The sequence below is a fragment of the Notechis scutatus genome, chromosome 6, assembly GCF_049901735.1.
Source record: "Notechis scutatus isolate UNSWTSFEM ecotype Mainland chromosome 6, rNotScu1.2, whole genome shotgun sequence".
Lineage (NCBI taxonomy): Eukaryota > Metazoa > Chordata > Lepidosauria > Squamata > Elapidae > Notechis > Notechis scutatus.
The window spans coordinates 46,325,412-46,339,972 of NC_142014.1; the positions used below are offsets into that span (position 1 = coordinate 46,325,412).

The 14,561-nt window shown below is 36.1% G+C and overlaps 1 protein-coding gene across 1 annotated transcript; it reads left to right on the forward strand.

Annotated features, from left to right (window-relative positions):
* The first annotated feature begins 963 nt into the window (after positions 1–963).
* Positions 964–3,173, forward strand: LOC148130203 (uncharacterized). Its single transcript, XM_087969104.1, has 2 exons — positions 964–994; positions 2,392–3,173. The coding sequence occupies exons 1-2, from the start codon at positions 964–966 to the stop codon at positions 3,171–3,173; spliced, it is 813 nt and encodes a 270-aa protein (XP_087825230.1).
* The last annotated feature ends 11,388 nt before the right edge of the window (positions 3,174–14,561 follow it).

Below are 14,561 nucleotides of genomic sequence, written 5' to 3' on the forward strand. Positions count from 1 at the left end.
TGTTTTACTGATAATCTCTTAATGCTACTGCACTGCAGTCATTTATGAGATAAAAATTGTACTGGGGTGGGCAACTCAAAATCATGAATGTTATTAATTTTGCAGATTAGAAAGGAAATATAATAGTTTAAATACCAGTTTCCATTCTTCACTCCTTTGGAATATTACAGAGTATCTAAATGAATATTCTAAAACATCTGAGGATATACAAAATTCCATGTCATATTTACGAATTAATAGTATACTATACTATATATACTATATATAAAGTAATTATTGTAAAATGGATGTATAGGTTGAATTAAAAAAATACCTATCTCTAAAAATATGAATATTTGGGAATGCAATGAGAAGATGTCCACACATAAACACACAATTTAACCAGTTTTTGAATGGGGGGAATCTTAATATATAATTTATACAGTGTATTCTAGAAGCTAATGGAAACAAATATACTTGTTAGTAAAAGGTTCATTGTTTAATGTATCGGATTTGCCTTAATCTGAAGACAACTAAAATTACAGTATTTACACTGCTCTAAGAATCCATTTACAAAGGTAGCTGATAGATTTGAATCTGGGCTTCCCCAGTGTCAATCCAACATTTAACTTCTATATCTCACTGACTGTTGCTAAATTCATCCAACTTTCTGGATTTGAACAGCAAACGTAATTTATTGTTGACTAGTAATTCAGGGGTCAAGCAAACATTGTAGTAAAAACACAGGAGCTGTTCTTCCTGAGACCATTGTCTGTGAACTGTCCTTAAATACCACAGTTTGTTTCCTGCTATGTTATAGAGCCCCTGATTACAACCTTAGTTATATGAACAAGCTAAGTGCACTACTAATGTGGGCAGCTTCCTCCCGTCACCCCCTTATCTTTCTTGGTGACCTCAATTTGCCTATTATTAACTGGGCCCTAAACAAATGTACAACTGAACCTATATATGCAACCCTGTACAATGCTGTTATGCTTTGGGGTTGGAGCAGCTGGTAACGAACAACACTTGGCTCAACAATTACTTAGATCTCATCTTCTGCAATAGCTTAAACTCAATTTATGGCCTACAAGTTAATGAACCTTTTCCAACAGTGATCACAGCATGATTGATTTTGATCTCAATTTGTGTCCTTGCAAAGAGGATCATAATGATAGAACCCCAAATTATAACTTTAAAAGCCAACTATGATATCATAGCTACTAACCTTGCCTCTCTTGATTGGCACCTTCTGTTCACAGTTGTATAACTGCAGAAGACCATTAGAACACTTTTTTGCTCGAATTCAATAGAGTCATTAATCTATACATACCTAAAATAACCCCTAAAGCAAAAGAAAAAAACATTACCCATAACAATAAGTTACAATCCAAAAAAAAAAATCTCTTTGGCGAGAAAACAAAACTGTCAGTTTGCATCCTAACCCTCACCCTAACTTTAAAAACTGCTACAAAACTTTAAGCTTCCAGATAAAGGCCAAATGTACCAATCACCATTGCAAACAGGAAGAAGAGCTGTTAAACTCGAACTCCACCCAAGCCTTCTATGATTTTGTAAATGCCAAACTTAAAGGCTCAAAAACTATCCCACCCCCAAAAGGGCCTAATGGGGAAAACTAACAATGAAGCTGTTAAGGCCAACCTCTTTAATATGTTCTTCACTTCAGTCTTGGTTGACAGCAATGGCTGCTGCCCCCCATTTCCTAGTCATACCACAACAAATTGTAACTATTTACTACATACTGATTTTACAGTAGATAACATTGAAACTGCACTACATAACCTGAAGCCATCTCTATCCATTGGCCCTGATGGATTATATGCCTACTTCTTGAAAAAGCCTTAGCTGAACCTCAATGCACAATCTATGAGGTATCTTTCAGAATCAGCTCCTTGCCTGACTTGTGGTCATTAGCCACGGTCATACCTATTTTTAAAAAGAGAGACCTAGTCTAGTAGAAAATTACAAACCAATCTCACTGTGTTGTGTCACCTTTAAAGTCATGGAATCAATTATAAACCAATCCATCATCCTCCACTTAGAAACAAACAACCTGCTTTCTAACAAGCATTTTGGTTTCAGGAAAAATTTGTTCTGTAATCTCCTACACTGCAGAAACATTTGGACCACACATCTTGACCAGGATAAAGCAATAGACGCAATTTACATAGACTTCTGCAAAGCCTTTGATTCAGTGGTGCACGACAAACTACTGTTGAAATTAAGCTCTTACGGCATCTCCAGATCCCTGCACAAGTGGGTAGCTGTGTTCCTGTCAAACAGGCAACAAATACTCAAAATAGGGAGGGCCCTATCAAATCTGGCACCAGTTAACAGCGGTGTCCCCCAAGGCAGTGTTTTAAGACCCATACTCTTTCTGCTTTACATCAGTGAGCTATGATGTAAAATTATTTAACACCATTGACAATGCTGCTGCCCTACAAAGCAACCTTGACTATGTGTCACAATGGTCGCGTAATTGGCAACTTCAACTTACAACTAATAAAAGCTCTGTCCTACACATTGGCAATAAAAACCAGAATACCAAATACAAGCTGGGCAGAAACGATCTCGTAGACAACCCTTACTCTGTCAGGGACCTAGGAGTACTCATCTCAAATGATCTAAGCCCCAGAGCCAAAAAGGCATTAACAGTTGTTAACCTTATTTTGCGAAGCTTCATTGAATTGATAACTACGGCATACAAATCCTTTGCCAGACCAATTCTTAAATACAGCTCATCAGCCTGGAACCCACATGGTATATTGGACATTAACATGATTGACCAGGTTCAGAAATATTTCTCAAGAGTACTCCACTCCTCTACTCACAATAAAATTCCCTTTGGCTCCAGGGTTGAAATTTTGGGCTTGGACAATCTAGAACTGCGCCGCCTGCGGTTCGATCTAAGCATAGTATACAAAATTGTCTGCTACAATGTCTTGCCTGTCAACAATTTCTTCAGCTTCAGCCATGATAATACACAGGCAAACAATCGATACAAATTCAAGGTAAACCGCTTCAAACTGGATTGCAGAAAATATGACTTCAGCAACAGAGTGGTCAATGCCTGGAACGCTGTACCCTACTCCGTTATTACAGCCTCAAACCTTCACAGCTTCAACCTTAAACTGTCTACCATGGACCTCATCCCATTCTTAAGAGGTCCTTAAAGGGGGTGTGCATAAGTGCACAATCATGCCTACCGTTCCTGTCTTACTGTCCCCATTTATCTGTATTTACTTCCTTTGTTCATACTTATACTTGTTATTTTGTACATGTTTGACAAACCAATAAAATAAAAATAAAAATAAATAAGTGGACAAATATTAAACCCCATAATTTCAATTTTGTATTCCTTTAAATAGCCTGCCATTTTCTTTTTCTTTTTTAATTTGCTTTATTCAATGTCCTGCTTTAGTCTTTCTTCCTGGCATCATCCTCTCTTCTTTCAGTGATTACTTTCATCTGTACTTTAGTCTATGTAGCCTTTTCTTTCCCCATTTTTCTTCTTAATGGATAGTATGAAATTCAAAATTCCCAGAAGATAACATGAACAACTATAAACCTTATATACTGACTCTATTTTTCTGCCAAAACAAGTTCTTCCATTACTTGATAAGAAATCAATGTTGCATTAAATTAAGAAGTATTTTGCTTATAATTTATTCTGATGCTTAAGATCAGTATATTTAGTACAAATTATAGGAAACTACCCTGTTTCTCCAACAATACAGCCTCCCCCAATAGGAAGTCCCAGCATGTTTTATAGGCATGAAATGAAATTAAGCCCCTTCCCCCAAATTAAGGCCTATATTAAAACATGTGAAATGGGAGGGAATGGTGGGGGGGCTTGCCGTTAGGAAGTACTTTTGTTGCACACCCAGATATGGTGCTGCCTGCGTTGACCCCGATATGAAGTGCCCCACCAACGCCGAGGTCAACATCCAAGCTGTTGCCACCCGCCCTCCCGAAGATGCGGGGGGAATTAAGTCACCCCTGAAAAGACGGCCTAGCCATTTTTGGGGGGCTCAAAAAAAATTAAGACCCGGCCTTATTATATGAGAAACACGGTATGTTCATTCAGTCATAACGGATAGAGTCAGGAAAAATGTGGAAAAGATAAGTTAGCCCTACTTTGTGGAAATATAATTTCATTTACTTATTTTAATATTGAATTTCTTAATTACTGCTTTAAAAAATAAGCTTAGTTGCCTCCTGTAAGGTTCTGCTGTGTATTTCAGAAAAGCTTGTGACAATTTAGATGACAAATTCTTTGCCTGGCTCTTTGGAGAAGAATAAACAGATGCAGGGACTCAATGCAAAGAATTTCTAACATGTTTTGCCTTTTTATTGTACCAGTGTGGTTTCCATAATTACATGATAAGCAGCAGGAAGCTTGGAAGATTTTTCTCTTGGCATAGAGAAGTGGCAATTAAGGGAGCATCTTCTCCTGAACTATTGCCTATTATAACATTGATGAAAACACATGTAATTTATATAACAAAATAATACTACTCTAATGATTGACTGTAAAAATATAGGTCTAAATTGCTATTTATCTGGCTTCTAACAGCAATATGTCAACTGCTAAAATCTTAGCTGTGTGGCAGCTGATCCAGAGAATAAACTGTACTTCTACTTTCCAGTGTGGGGATAGAATAGTTCATATTAGTGAACTAACCATAGCCATATATTTATATAGCCAAATAGCCATTTCCAGTGTGGGGATAGAATAGTTCACATCAGTCTCCAATTCTTTTCTTTCTTTCTTTCTTTCTTTCTTTCTTTCTTTCTTTCTTTCTTTCTTTCTTTCTTTCTTTTCTTTTCTTTTCTTTTCTTTTCTTTCTTACCATGACCAGTTGTAAAGCTAACACTGAGAGAACATTATACAGTGAACCTCATGCTGGATATCGGGGATTTGCAGAATGAGGTTAAAAACCTAGATGGCAGCCACAAACTCCATGATCAAAGTCCTGTCTATTTTATACAAGCATGAGACAATGGAAAGGAATTGTGGAAACAAAACTTTAGTTTGTGTGTGTGTGTGTGTGTGTGTGTAAAACTTTTATTTAGGAAATAATGTAGGGATCATTTTGGAGAGAAAATAAGTCAGGTAAAATATCTGAAGTATAGAGATATATATACTATAAAGTATATAGAGTCAGAAGAAAACTGAAATGAGAATGGAAGGAAGTAATGAAAACCCTGAGAATAGCTGTCCAATCAATAGGATACAGTTTACGTACAAATATGCAATGACTTGTAGACAAGCACAGGATCTTATCGCTAATGTTTACAAGTATTCCTTGAGTTATGATGACTCATTTAGCAACTGTTGAAAGTTACAACAGTGCTGAATGAGAGAGACTTGCAAGTGGTACTTGAAGTTCCTGCTATTTCACTATCCCCATGGTCATGTAGTAATTCAAGTGGTGGGAAACTCGTTGGACTTTAAATGGTTATAGAGCCCCATGTCACATGACTTCCATTTGTGAGCTTGCTTGCTAGCTTGCCACAAGCAAAGTCAGTGGGGAAGCCAGCAGGAGGTTGCAAGTTACTTTGGTAAGTTGTTCTTGCTCTTGCTGTTTTATCTTCCACAAAATGCCTGGGTGGCTAGGGGAATGTGGGCTGTGGGTGGCTGGGCCAGCTACCCACTCAGCCGCATTCACACCATGTTGCAGCATTCACCCATGTATCCAGGAGCACTCATGTCATGCTATAGCACCCACCTGTACACTCTGCCATACTTGCACACTAGCACCATCCACATTACTGGATGCAGCACCTTCCCTCCACCCACTTGCACTTCCACATGGCTGGCCTGCTTGGAAGTTGCCTAAGGAAAGCCTTGTAACTAGAGTTTCCAATTCCTGCTGGTTTCCCCATTGACTTTGTTTATAAGAAGCTGGCAAGAAGTTGAAAATGATAGTAACATGAGCTCCACACTTAACAATTCTCATTTAAAGATGGCAATGGAAGCTGCTACAATTGCTATCACTAAGTGATGCAGTCATCGACATCATGCTTTACAACTGGATTAGTTAGCAGTGCAAATTCTGTTGTAACTCAAGGACAAGTACATGTATTTCTCCAGCAATCAATAGGTTTAAAATAAATAGGCTCAACTTTGCCTTATATTGAATGGGCCAACATGCCACGTCAATGAAAATTAACCATATGTGCCTCTGCCAAATGAATCAGAAGTTACTGGCTGCCCAACTCCAGTATTATTATAAAACAGATACCATAGTGCCAGATACTGATCCCAAAGGAATAAGTAAAGAAAACAAGGAAATTATTTCTGGCAATTGTTTGAAAAATTACAATATCTTTTCTTTTGAAACTTACACATTTTTTTATTTCTCAATCTCATGTTGAAGGTTACCACTAGGTAGCAACAAACAAGAAACTCAATCTCCAACAAATACTTGGACAACACCATGGAAGGTCCTTGGCTGGGATTGTTTTTTAATGCAGTACAGCCCCACTGCAATAGCCCTTTCACAACTATATACTAGCATGAAGAACTTCTTACTTTCTTCTATGTGGATCAGGTAGCACAATGTTCTGCCACCTCCTTCAATATTTTCTATCTGCAAATATTTGACTATACAATAAAATCATGCCTCAGTAATTCTGTGCCATGTATCAGATATTGCAGTAATTGTACACTACTAGTTTTACCTGACATGTCTGAATGGGTGTGGCTGCCATTTCATGTGGTAAAAATTATCTTCAATGTTTCATGATAGGAAGGGACTTTTCACCATAAAGTCAAGTAGGTGTCAAACTGTTAGCCTCTGACTCCAGGACTCAATCATTGGAGGCCGCACTTCTTTCATGAAAAGAAGAAGAAAACAAAATCCAGTCTGTCCTTCAAGTCATAAACTGTTACTTCAAAAGCAAGCTTTGCAATCATAACTTCGCAATTATTTTCCCCCAGGAAAAAAACAAAAAAACTAATGTGACCTACGTATTAACTGAGTCATCAAGATTTCCTACTCCCTACCATTTGCACTGGTGAAGAAGGATGGCTCCACTTTCATTAGTCACCATGCCTCCTTCCTGATTAAATAGCAATGCTGTGGTTGCAGGAATCCAAAACCAGTTTTTCTTGGTACAATTCAGAAAAGCACAGTAATTCAGGACTCAATTTTAATCTTTTAATTAACATACTTATATTTTAATAATTCCATCATATTTTTTCACACAGTATTCAAGACACAGTATTCAAGACTGGTGTGCATGACAAATATGACTGCACAATCTATTCAGAAATAAGCAAATAAATATGGAATCATTAAATTGCTTTACAGTGGGAAAGCATAACTATAAAATGTGCAATTGTCTGAAAAGTTCAAGGAGACTGATTTTGTAAGCCTTTATTCCAAGTGCATTTCACTGACATGTATTATATATTTTGTTTTACTTTTATCCAAAGCAAATTCCAAATATCAGTTGCTTTGACTTTAATCTACAAACAATATTCATGGAAATATTTACTTTTAATTTTTTTCATTGTAAATATATTTTCCCTTTCCCCAAGGGAAGATAAATATTTAAAAAAAGAACTTTTGACGTTACATGCCCTACAACACTAATGACATGCATGTCAAAGGTGTCAACCATAACATTTTGGGTGATACATCAGTGTTCTCCAACACCTGAAAATAACTATTCTCTAAAGCAGGGGTCTCTAAACTCATGGGCCCTAGGCCGGATACGTCACACATTGGCCACACCCGCCCCTGGTTTAGTGAAGGGGAAAAAAGTTGTGATAACATCACGTGACATGTCATTGTGAGTTTGACACTCTTGCTCTAAAGTATACCCCATTTTTGCATGATTTGGGAAGGTTGCAAAGGCTGTATGAGAATAGGATGTGTTCTCACACAACCTCCAGATCCTTCAAAAGTTCTGTGAGAGGGCCATGCTCTTACATGGTCTCCAGAGTCATAGAAAGGGTTGAGAATATATTTTTTTGTATTCTGCATCTTCTCTTAGAACCAATGAAGTCTTTACACCAAGTGTTTTTCTTCATTAGCAGTAGTTATCCTGAATTGTACAAAGGACAAACAGGTAGAGAAAAAAAAGACAAATGAGTGATGTCTCTACATAGCAAGTTGTGACATAATCACTCTTTCTATCCAAATTTATATTACTCTATGCCACACAATCACCTGGCCTACAGATTTCAGTCACTTTCATAATTCACTCTGAAGTTGGGCATGCCGTAAATTTTGAATGTTCATTATTGTAAAATGTCTGTATATAGTTGTTTTCATTCCATTTTGTCATCAGCCCTTCTCAATCTGGTATCTTGCAGATTTAAATGAACTAGTGCTACTTTGTAGGGAATATAAGCATGTTTACCTGGAATTCACCAGCTTGAAGAAAGTTATGCTATACCATTAAACTAGTCTTGCCAGTATTTTCAGTTAGCTTGGAAACTTTGGTTAGGACAGCATATATTGCTATATCTAAAAGGAGACAAATAGATTAATAACTAAAAAAAATCAAAACTATTAATTTTTTAAAATAAAAACCATTCACCAGACTGATATTTTATTTCTTTTGTTGAAGCTTTGCAAATGTTTGACTAAATATTTTATTGTTTGCAATATTAAATGTTTGCAATATTTTATTGTGCTATAAAAGTACAAAATGAACAGTAGTCAACTTCTCTATAATGGGGGGGAAACGTTGGCAAAAAAGCATTGTTTTAAACATATTTCAGTAACATATCAAGCATACAATCCAAAAGTGTCTGTGATAACTACAGTTGTTTCACTGAACAATAGCTAAACAATAATTCATCAAGATGTTCAACCATTTTACAGAATAAACAGAGAAAAATATTAGTTTAGTTTAGCAACGTTTAGTTTACTTTATTGTGATTGCACTTCGTACAACGAAATCAAACACCATCTTCAGCGCACATCATGACCATGAAAATAAACACAAATACACATCCTTCACACTCCACACATTGGACCAAAAACCGCTGACACTGCACCAACACTGCACTATACAGTAGAATTCAAAAGAGCTACTGCCCTGGGATAGAAGCTGTTTTTCAGCCTATTTGTCCTTGTTTTTTTATTTTGTACCGTCTGCCATATGGTAATAGTTCAAAGAAAGGGTTGCCAGGATGAGATGGATCTTTGAGAATGTTTTGAACCTTCTTAAGGCAGTGGGAGCTATAAAGCTATTCCAAAAGGGGAAGAGGGCAGCCAATGATCTTCTGGGCAATGACATTAACCCCCTGGAGTGCTTTCCTATCTGCCACTGTGCAATTGGCAAACCATACAGGTGCAGTAAGTTAATATACTCTCTATGGTGCAGCAGTAGAAGGTTACCAGCAGTTTTTCATTCAGTTGTTTTCTGAGAAGTCTCAGATAATATAATCTCTATTGGGACCTTTTGACTCGTGCTGCAATGTGAGCACCCCAGGTCCAGGTCCTCTTTTATGGTAACACCCAGAAACTTAAAACTGGCCACTTGCTCCACTCGGTCTCCATTGATAAGCAAGGGCTTTCCTAAATAAAAGGAACTGTTTTGGAAGATGGACTTTGTTCTTTTCTTTTTAAATGGATTTCATCTCTTGGAAACCTGACAGCCTGGATGTCTGATCTGTTCCTTCTATAGTCAATTATAAGCTCCTTGGTGTTATTGGTGTTCAGGACCAAGTTATTGTCTCCACACCACGAAAGCAACTGGTCCACCTCATCTCGGTAGGCAGACTCATCCCCCACAGAGATATGTTTTTATATCAAGCTTTGATTAGTTCAATTCATCAAAGACTTTGTCATTTGCTATTGGATGAAGAGCTGCTACCCATTTCATAATATTTTTTTCTTGCCTAATCACTCCATTATCATTCATATAAACTCTTATCTCGCTATAATGCTTCCTGCATCTGATAAAAAAGGAGCATAGTCTACAAAAGCTCACACTAATATATATAGAACTGATTTAAAAATTTGGGTTATATTATCAGTGGCTTATCCAATGATGGTATGATCTACCAAAATTGCTTTGTTCAGATAATTATTTTTCCTGTTTGAATGCTTTTAGCAATTTTTTCCTTTACCCATATTCATAGATCATATAAGAATGTAACAGTTTTTAAATTCAAGACAAAGCAAATCTGTACTTGTTTTTCCAAACAGCCTCAGATAAAAGTTTGTAATTGTAAGCTACTTAGAAACTGCTTAAAAAGGTTATGCATTCTCTTTGTAAGCTTTTTTTGAAGTGATCTGAAATTTAACTATGTTTATTCAAAAGCAAAGCCAGTGCAAGTAGGCTTACTTCCTGATAAGTGTATTTAAGATTTATAATTTTACTTATGTTAAAAGCATTTCCTCCTATTATCACATGATCAGACTCCCTTTTATTTGATGAGATCAAATGATATTAAATTAAACTATCAATCAATCAATCAATCAATCCATAGTGCAGTTCTTAAAAGGCTGGCTGAGTCTGCTTGTTCTTTAGTAAATAAGGCCCATGGAGATGACAGACTAGTCTACTTATTGCAAAAATTTACTTTGTAATGTTGCTTTAATGGGAGAGAATAACAGGTTTGTCAAAATTCAAACATATATTATCTCTGTTTTGATGGCTTTGAGAAACCAGTTGAAAAAAATGGCTCATTTCCATATTGTTGATTTTGGAGATGAAAAAAAAAAGAAATGAAAACATACAGCCATGACAGCTCTGCTCCTCTGCAATACTGTACAGCAATACATTTAATCATTTAAACAATAATTTCAATGGCTAATATCCAAGGATAACAAATACTCAGGGCATTCGCTTTTGTTCCCTTTTTGAAATATAGACATACTTTTTTTTCTCTCACCCCTGACAAGTGAGTGTTCTTTAATGAATAGTTTGAAATTTTTATTTATTTGTATTCAAAACTTTATTATGCTTACAAATAATGTAAGGCAGCATATCCAACATACCTAATTTTGCCTAGTTTCTCAATTTTATTTTAAGTGGTTATGTATTTTTGTCAAATTAGCAGTCTGTATGAATGATAAAAACAAGCTTTTTGCAAACAAATAACCCTGGTAACTTTAATAACTATTTCTTTTTTCTGTAAATGTTTTCCTCAACCTAGTGCCTTTTTGTTATATGTAATTTCACCTCTCAGTAACTACATTAGCTGAATATTCTGAAAGTTTTAGCCCCAGCACATTTGAAAGGCATCAAGTTATATAATACTATGGATTTTCTGCAACAAATTCTTATAAATAGAAGTCTTCTATTAATACTTTTGGACACCCAATACATTTAAATAAATAAATACTAAGTCAACAATTGCTTTCTCCTTCCTAAAAGAATCCACCTATCATTGTCAATGGCAAAGTCCTTAAGAATACTGTAACAGCTGTACAAAGAGCTTCCTAACAGACAATTGAAAGGATAAAGGGGGAAGGGAGTACAGCAATGGAATTTCCTTCAAGGTCACAACTTTTGACTAGTATCTATACAAGCCACTACTTGCGCCATTTCAGTTAGGAGAGATATAAAGGCATGGTTTATTATACCTTGTAATTCATCATATTTAGTGGAAAAATATGGCATATAGCAGTTTTATTTCAGTTTCCCCATAATTTATTTTAGTCTATATTTATTTAAAAGACTAAAATGGGTGCTGGTCACCTTAAATCATAACTCAGGGCAGCTGTTAGACATCAATAAAGTTAATCAAAGTAAAACATGCAGGCTATTAATTATACATCACAACGTAACAAATCATTATAGATGCCTATAGTATTTAAGTGAAAGAAAGTTAAGGAGTTATGAAAATTTGCTCTGATATTATCAAGCCAATATCAAGCCATTATGACTGAAGGGCATAGGACACCTTTTTGCCGACCAAATGAAAACAGGCACTTAATAATACTGACTCAAGCTCAATAGTGTTGGCAAAGAAACTTGGCAATAATCAGTCAAATACATTACAAAATGAAGACCAAGATTTTAGCGCTAGGTATATGTGCCAACTGAGGTGATAAGTTCTAAAAGAATTCCTTTTTCCATTCAAACCCGAAGTACTTTACCCTCTTATTATATGACTTAATAACAGTCAAGAACATCAAAATTGGCATAGTTGTGGTTGAAGTAAAATTTGCCCTTGGAAATCCTCAATCAAGTATTTTCTTTCTCAGTCTTGGTTCTTTACCTTCCAGGATAACAGACTGAGGCACTGGGTGTAAAGAAGTATCATTTTAAGAGTTTCCCAGCTCTAACAACTGGGAAACAAAAGCCCTGTTTACATTGTGATGTGGAATAAAAAGGCAACTCTTTCAGTCATTTCCTTGGATGCAGCCTATCTTGTGCAATTACAGCTAGTTTGGGAACATGATGTACAGAATGCACACACCTACTATAAATAATAGCAAATAAAAAGTGCTTAATGGTTGACTATTCAAATAGTTGATAATCAAATTCAGATAATTTGACACAAATATAACAGATGTGCCTTTTGTATATGACATGTGGGGCAAATACACACATTCACCTCCAAATATACTAGAAAGTTAACAGAGTTGGAAGGGACCTTGGAGATCTTCCTGCTCAGGCAGGAAGCTCTATAACATTTCAGACAAATGATTATCCAATCTCTTCTTTAAAATTTCCAGTGTTGGAGCATTCACAACTTCTGGAGGCAAGTTGTTCCACTGATTGTTCTGGCTATGGTCACAAGTCCCTCCCTCTCTCCTATATTTGTTCGCTAGCAAAGGCACTAATTACCTTGGCACATGACTTTCTTGGATTGGGAAAAGCTTTGTAGGTACTTGGCACATATATTTTACTTTTATCAAATTAAATTACATTAAAATCATTTTGTAACTTAAATAAGTCGTCTCATGCATCCTACGTCTAACTAGTCACATCTCCTTTCATAGAAAAAGCTGTAAACATCAATTAACTGCATATTAAATTGAATCTATAGCTATCTCTTAGTGGATAGGAAAATATTATATATGTATGTATGTATGTATGTATGTATGTATGTATGTATGTATGTGCATGTATATGTATATGTATATATGTAGGTCTAGGTGTGTTCGGGTCTTTTCCCGTGTAAGATTAAGAGTATCTTGGCGACGTTTCGGCGAGGTCCCACTCGCCATCCTCAGGCTGGTGCTTTTGGCTTCATGCCAGTGCAAGCAGTGTGTGATCGGAGGTGCCGTCTCTCTATAAACATGTGAAAATCTACAAAAACATATATATGTATATATATATACATTTACATATACATACACACACATATATATATGTTCATAGATTTTCATGGGTACAGGTATGCAGGTCTTGGTGTGTTTGGGTCTTTTCCCGTGTAAGATTGAGAGTATCTTGGCGGCGTTTCGACAAGGTCCCACTCACCGTCTTCACCATCGAAAGCACTAGCCTGAAGATGGCGAGTGGGACCTTGTCGAAACGTCGCCAAGATACTCTCAATCTTACACGGGAAAAGACCCGAACACGCCAAGATCTGCATATACACACACACACAAATTGGGTGCAAACCCAATTGGTTTTAATTTACACAACAATAGATTATAATTTTACATGTGCTAACTTATGCTTTATAATTTATTCAACAGACTATGGTCAAAACAGAATGTAGGTTAGCCTCAGAACAATGAGGATCCAGCTTAGACACTTGTCTACATTTCTTCTTTCGATATACTTAGGTAGTAAAAAATCAAGGCTGTTTTTCAAGGTATTGTAAATTGTATATCAGGAATATGTTGAATTGTAACAGGCTATTTAGAGGCATGAGATCCAATTTCCCAATTTCATGTTTCTTTTAAAAGCTTTAAACTAAGTCACAGAATTCTGTACCACCTTATAGTGCAGTATTCAATTATTTATTAGCCCTTGGGCCATATCAAAGTGCAAAGTTCCAGAAACAAATTATTACTAAAATTTAATAAAAGCAATTTAAAATGGAATTGGATAAAATACAATTTAAAATGAAATTGGAATAAAATACGATTTAAAATGAAATTGGACTAAAATATAGTCTAAAATGAAATTGGAATAATACAATAATTTAACATATAAAATATGATAAAATATTTCGGTGTCACCCCTGCAATCTACCCCAATCAGTCCCACATATGCAGATCTCAGCTGAACCATTTTGCTTAAGTACTGTGCTGTATTAAATGTTATTTTCAGATTGAAAACTGTCCAAATCTTTTTTTCCTAGGGTTGTCATCGTAAACTTTTAAAACACACAAAGTGGCCACAGTTTTCATGAAAGTTTTCATCTGAAGCAGACTTCAGCATAAAAACTTTTGCTGCAGTAACTGTGATTCCGTTGGTGCTTAGCTGGAAACTAGTTTCATTCAGTTCAGCGGGGCTCATTTCCAACTGAATCCGGCTTTAATCACTCGTCGTGTTCTTTCCTGCAAGATAAATCTGTAAAACTCAGAACCATATTATAGTTTGGTGGGAAAGACGGAGACCTACTAACTCCATATAAACAACAATTAAAGTCCCACGAAGAGCCACAGAGCGGTTCGCAACTCAAA

Bases quoted from the DNA above. Each gene is read 5' to 3' on its own strand.
- LOC148130203 (XM_087969104.1), top strand. From the start codon at position 964: ATGCTGTTATGCTTTGGGGTTGGAGCAGCTG. The intron at 995-2,391 runs GTAACGAACAAC...GCTTTACATCAG, and splicing joins CTTTGGGGTTGGAGCAGCTG to TGAGCTATGATGTAAAATTA.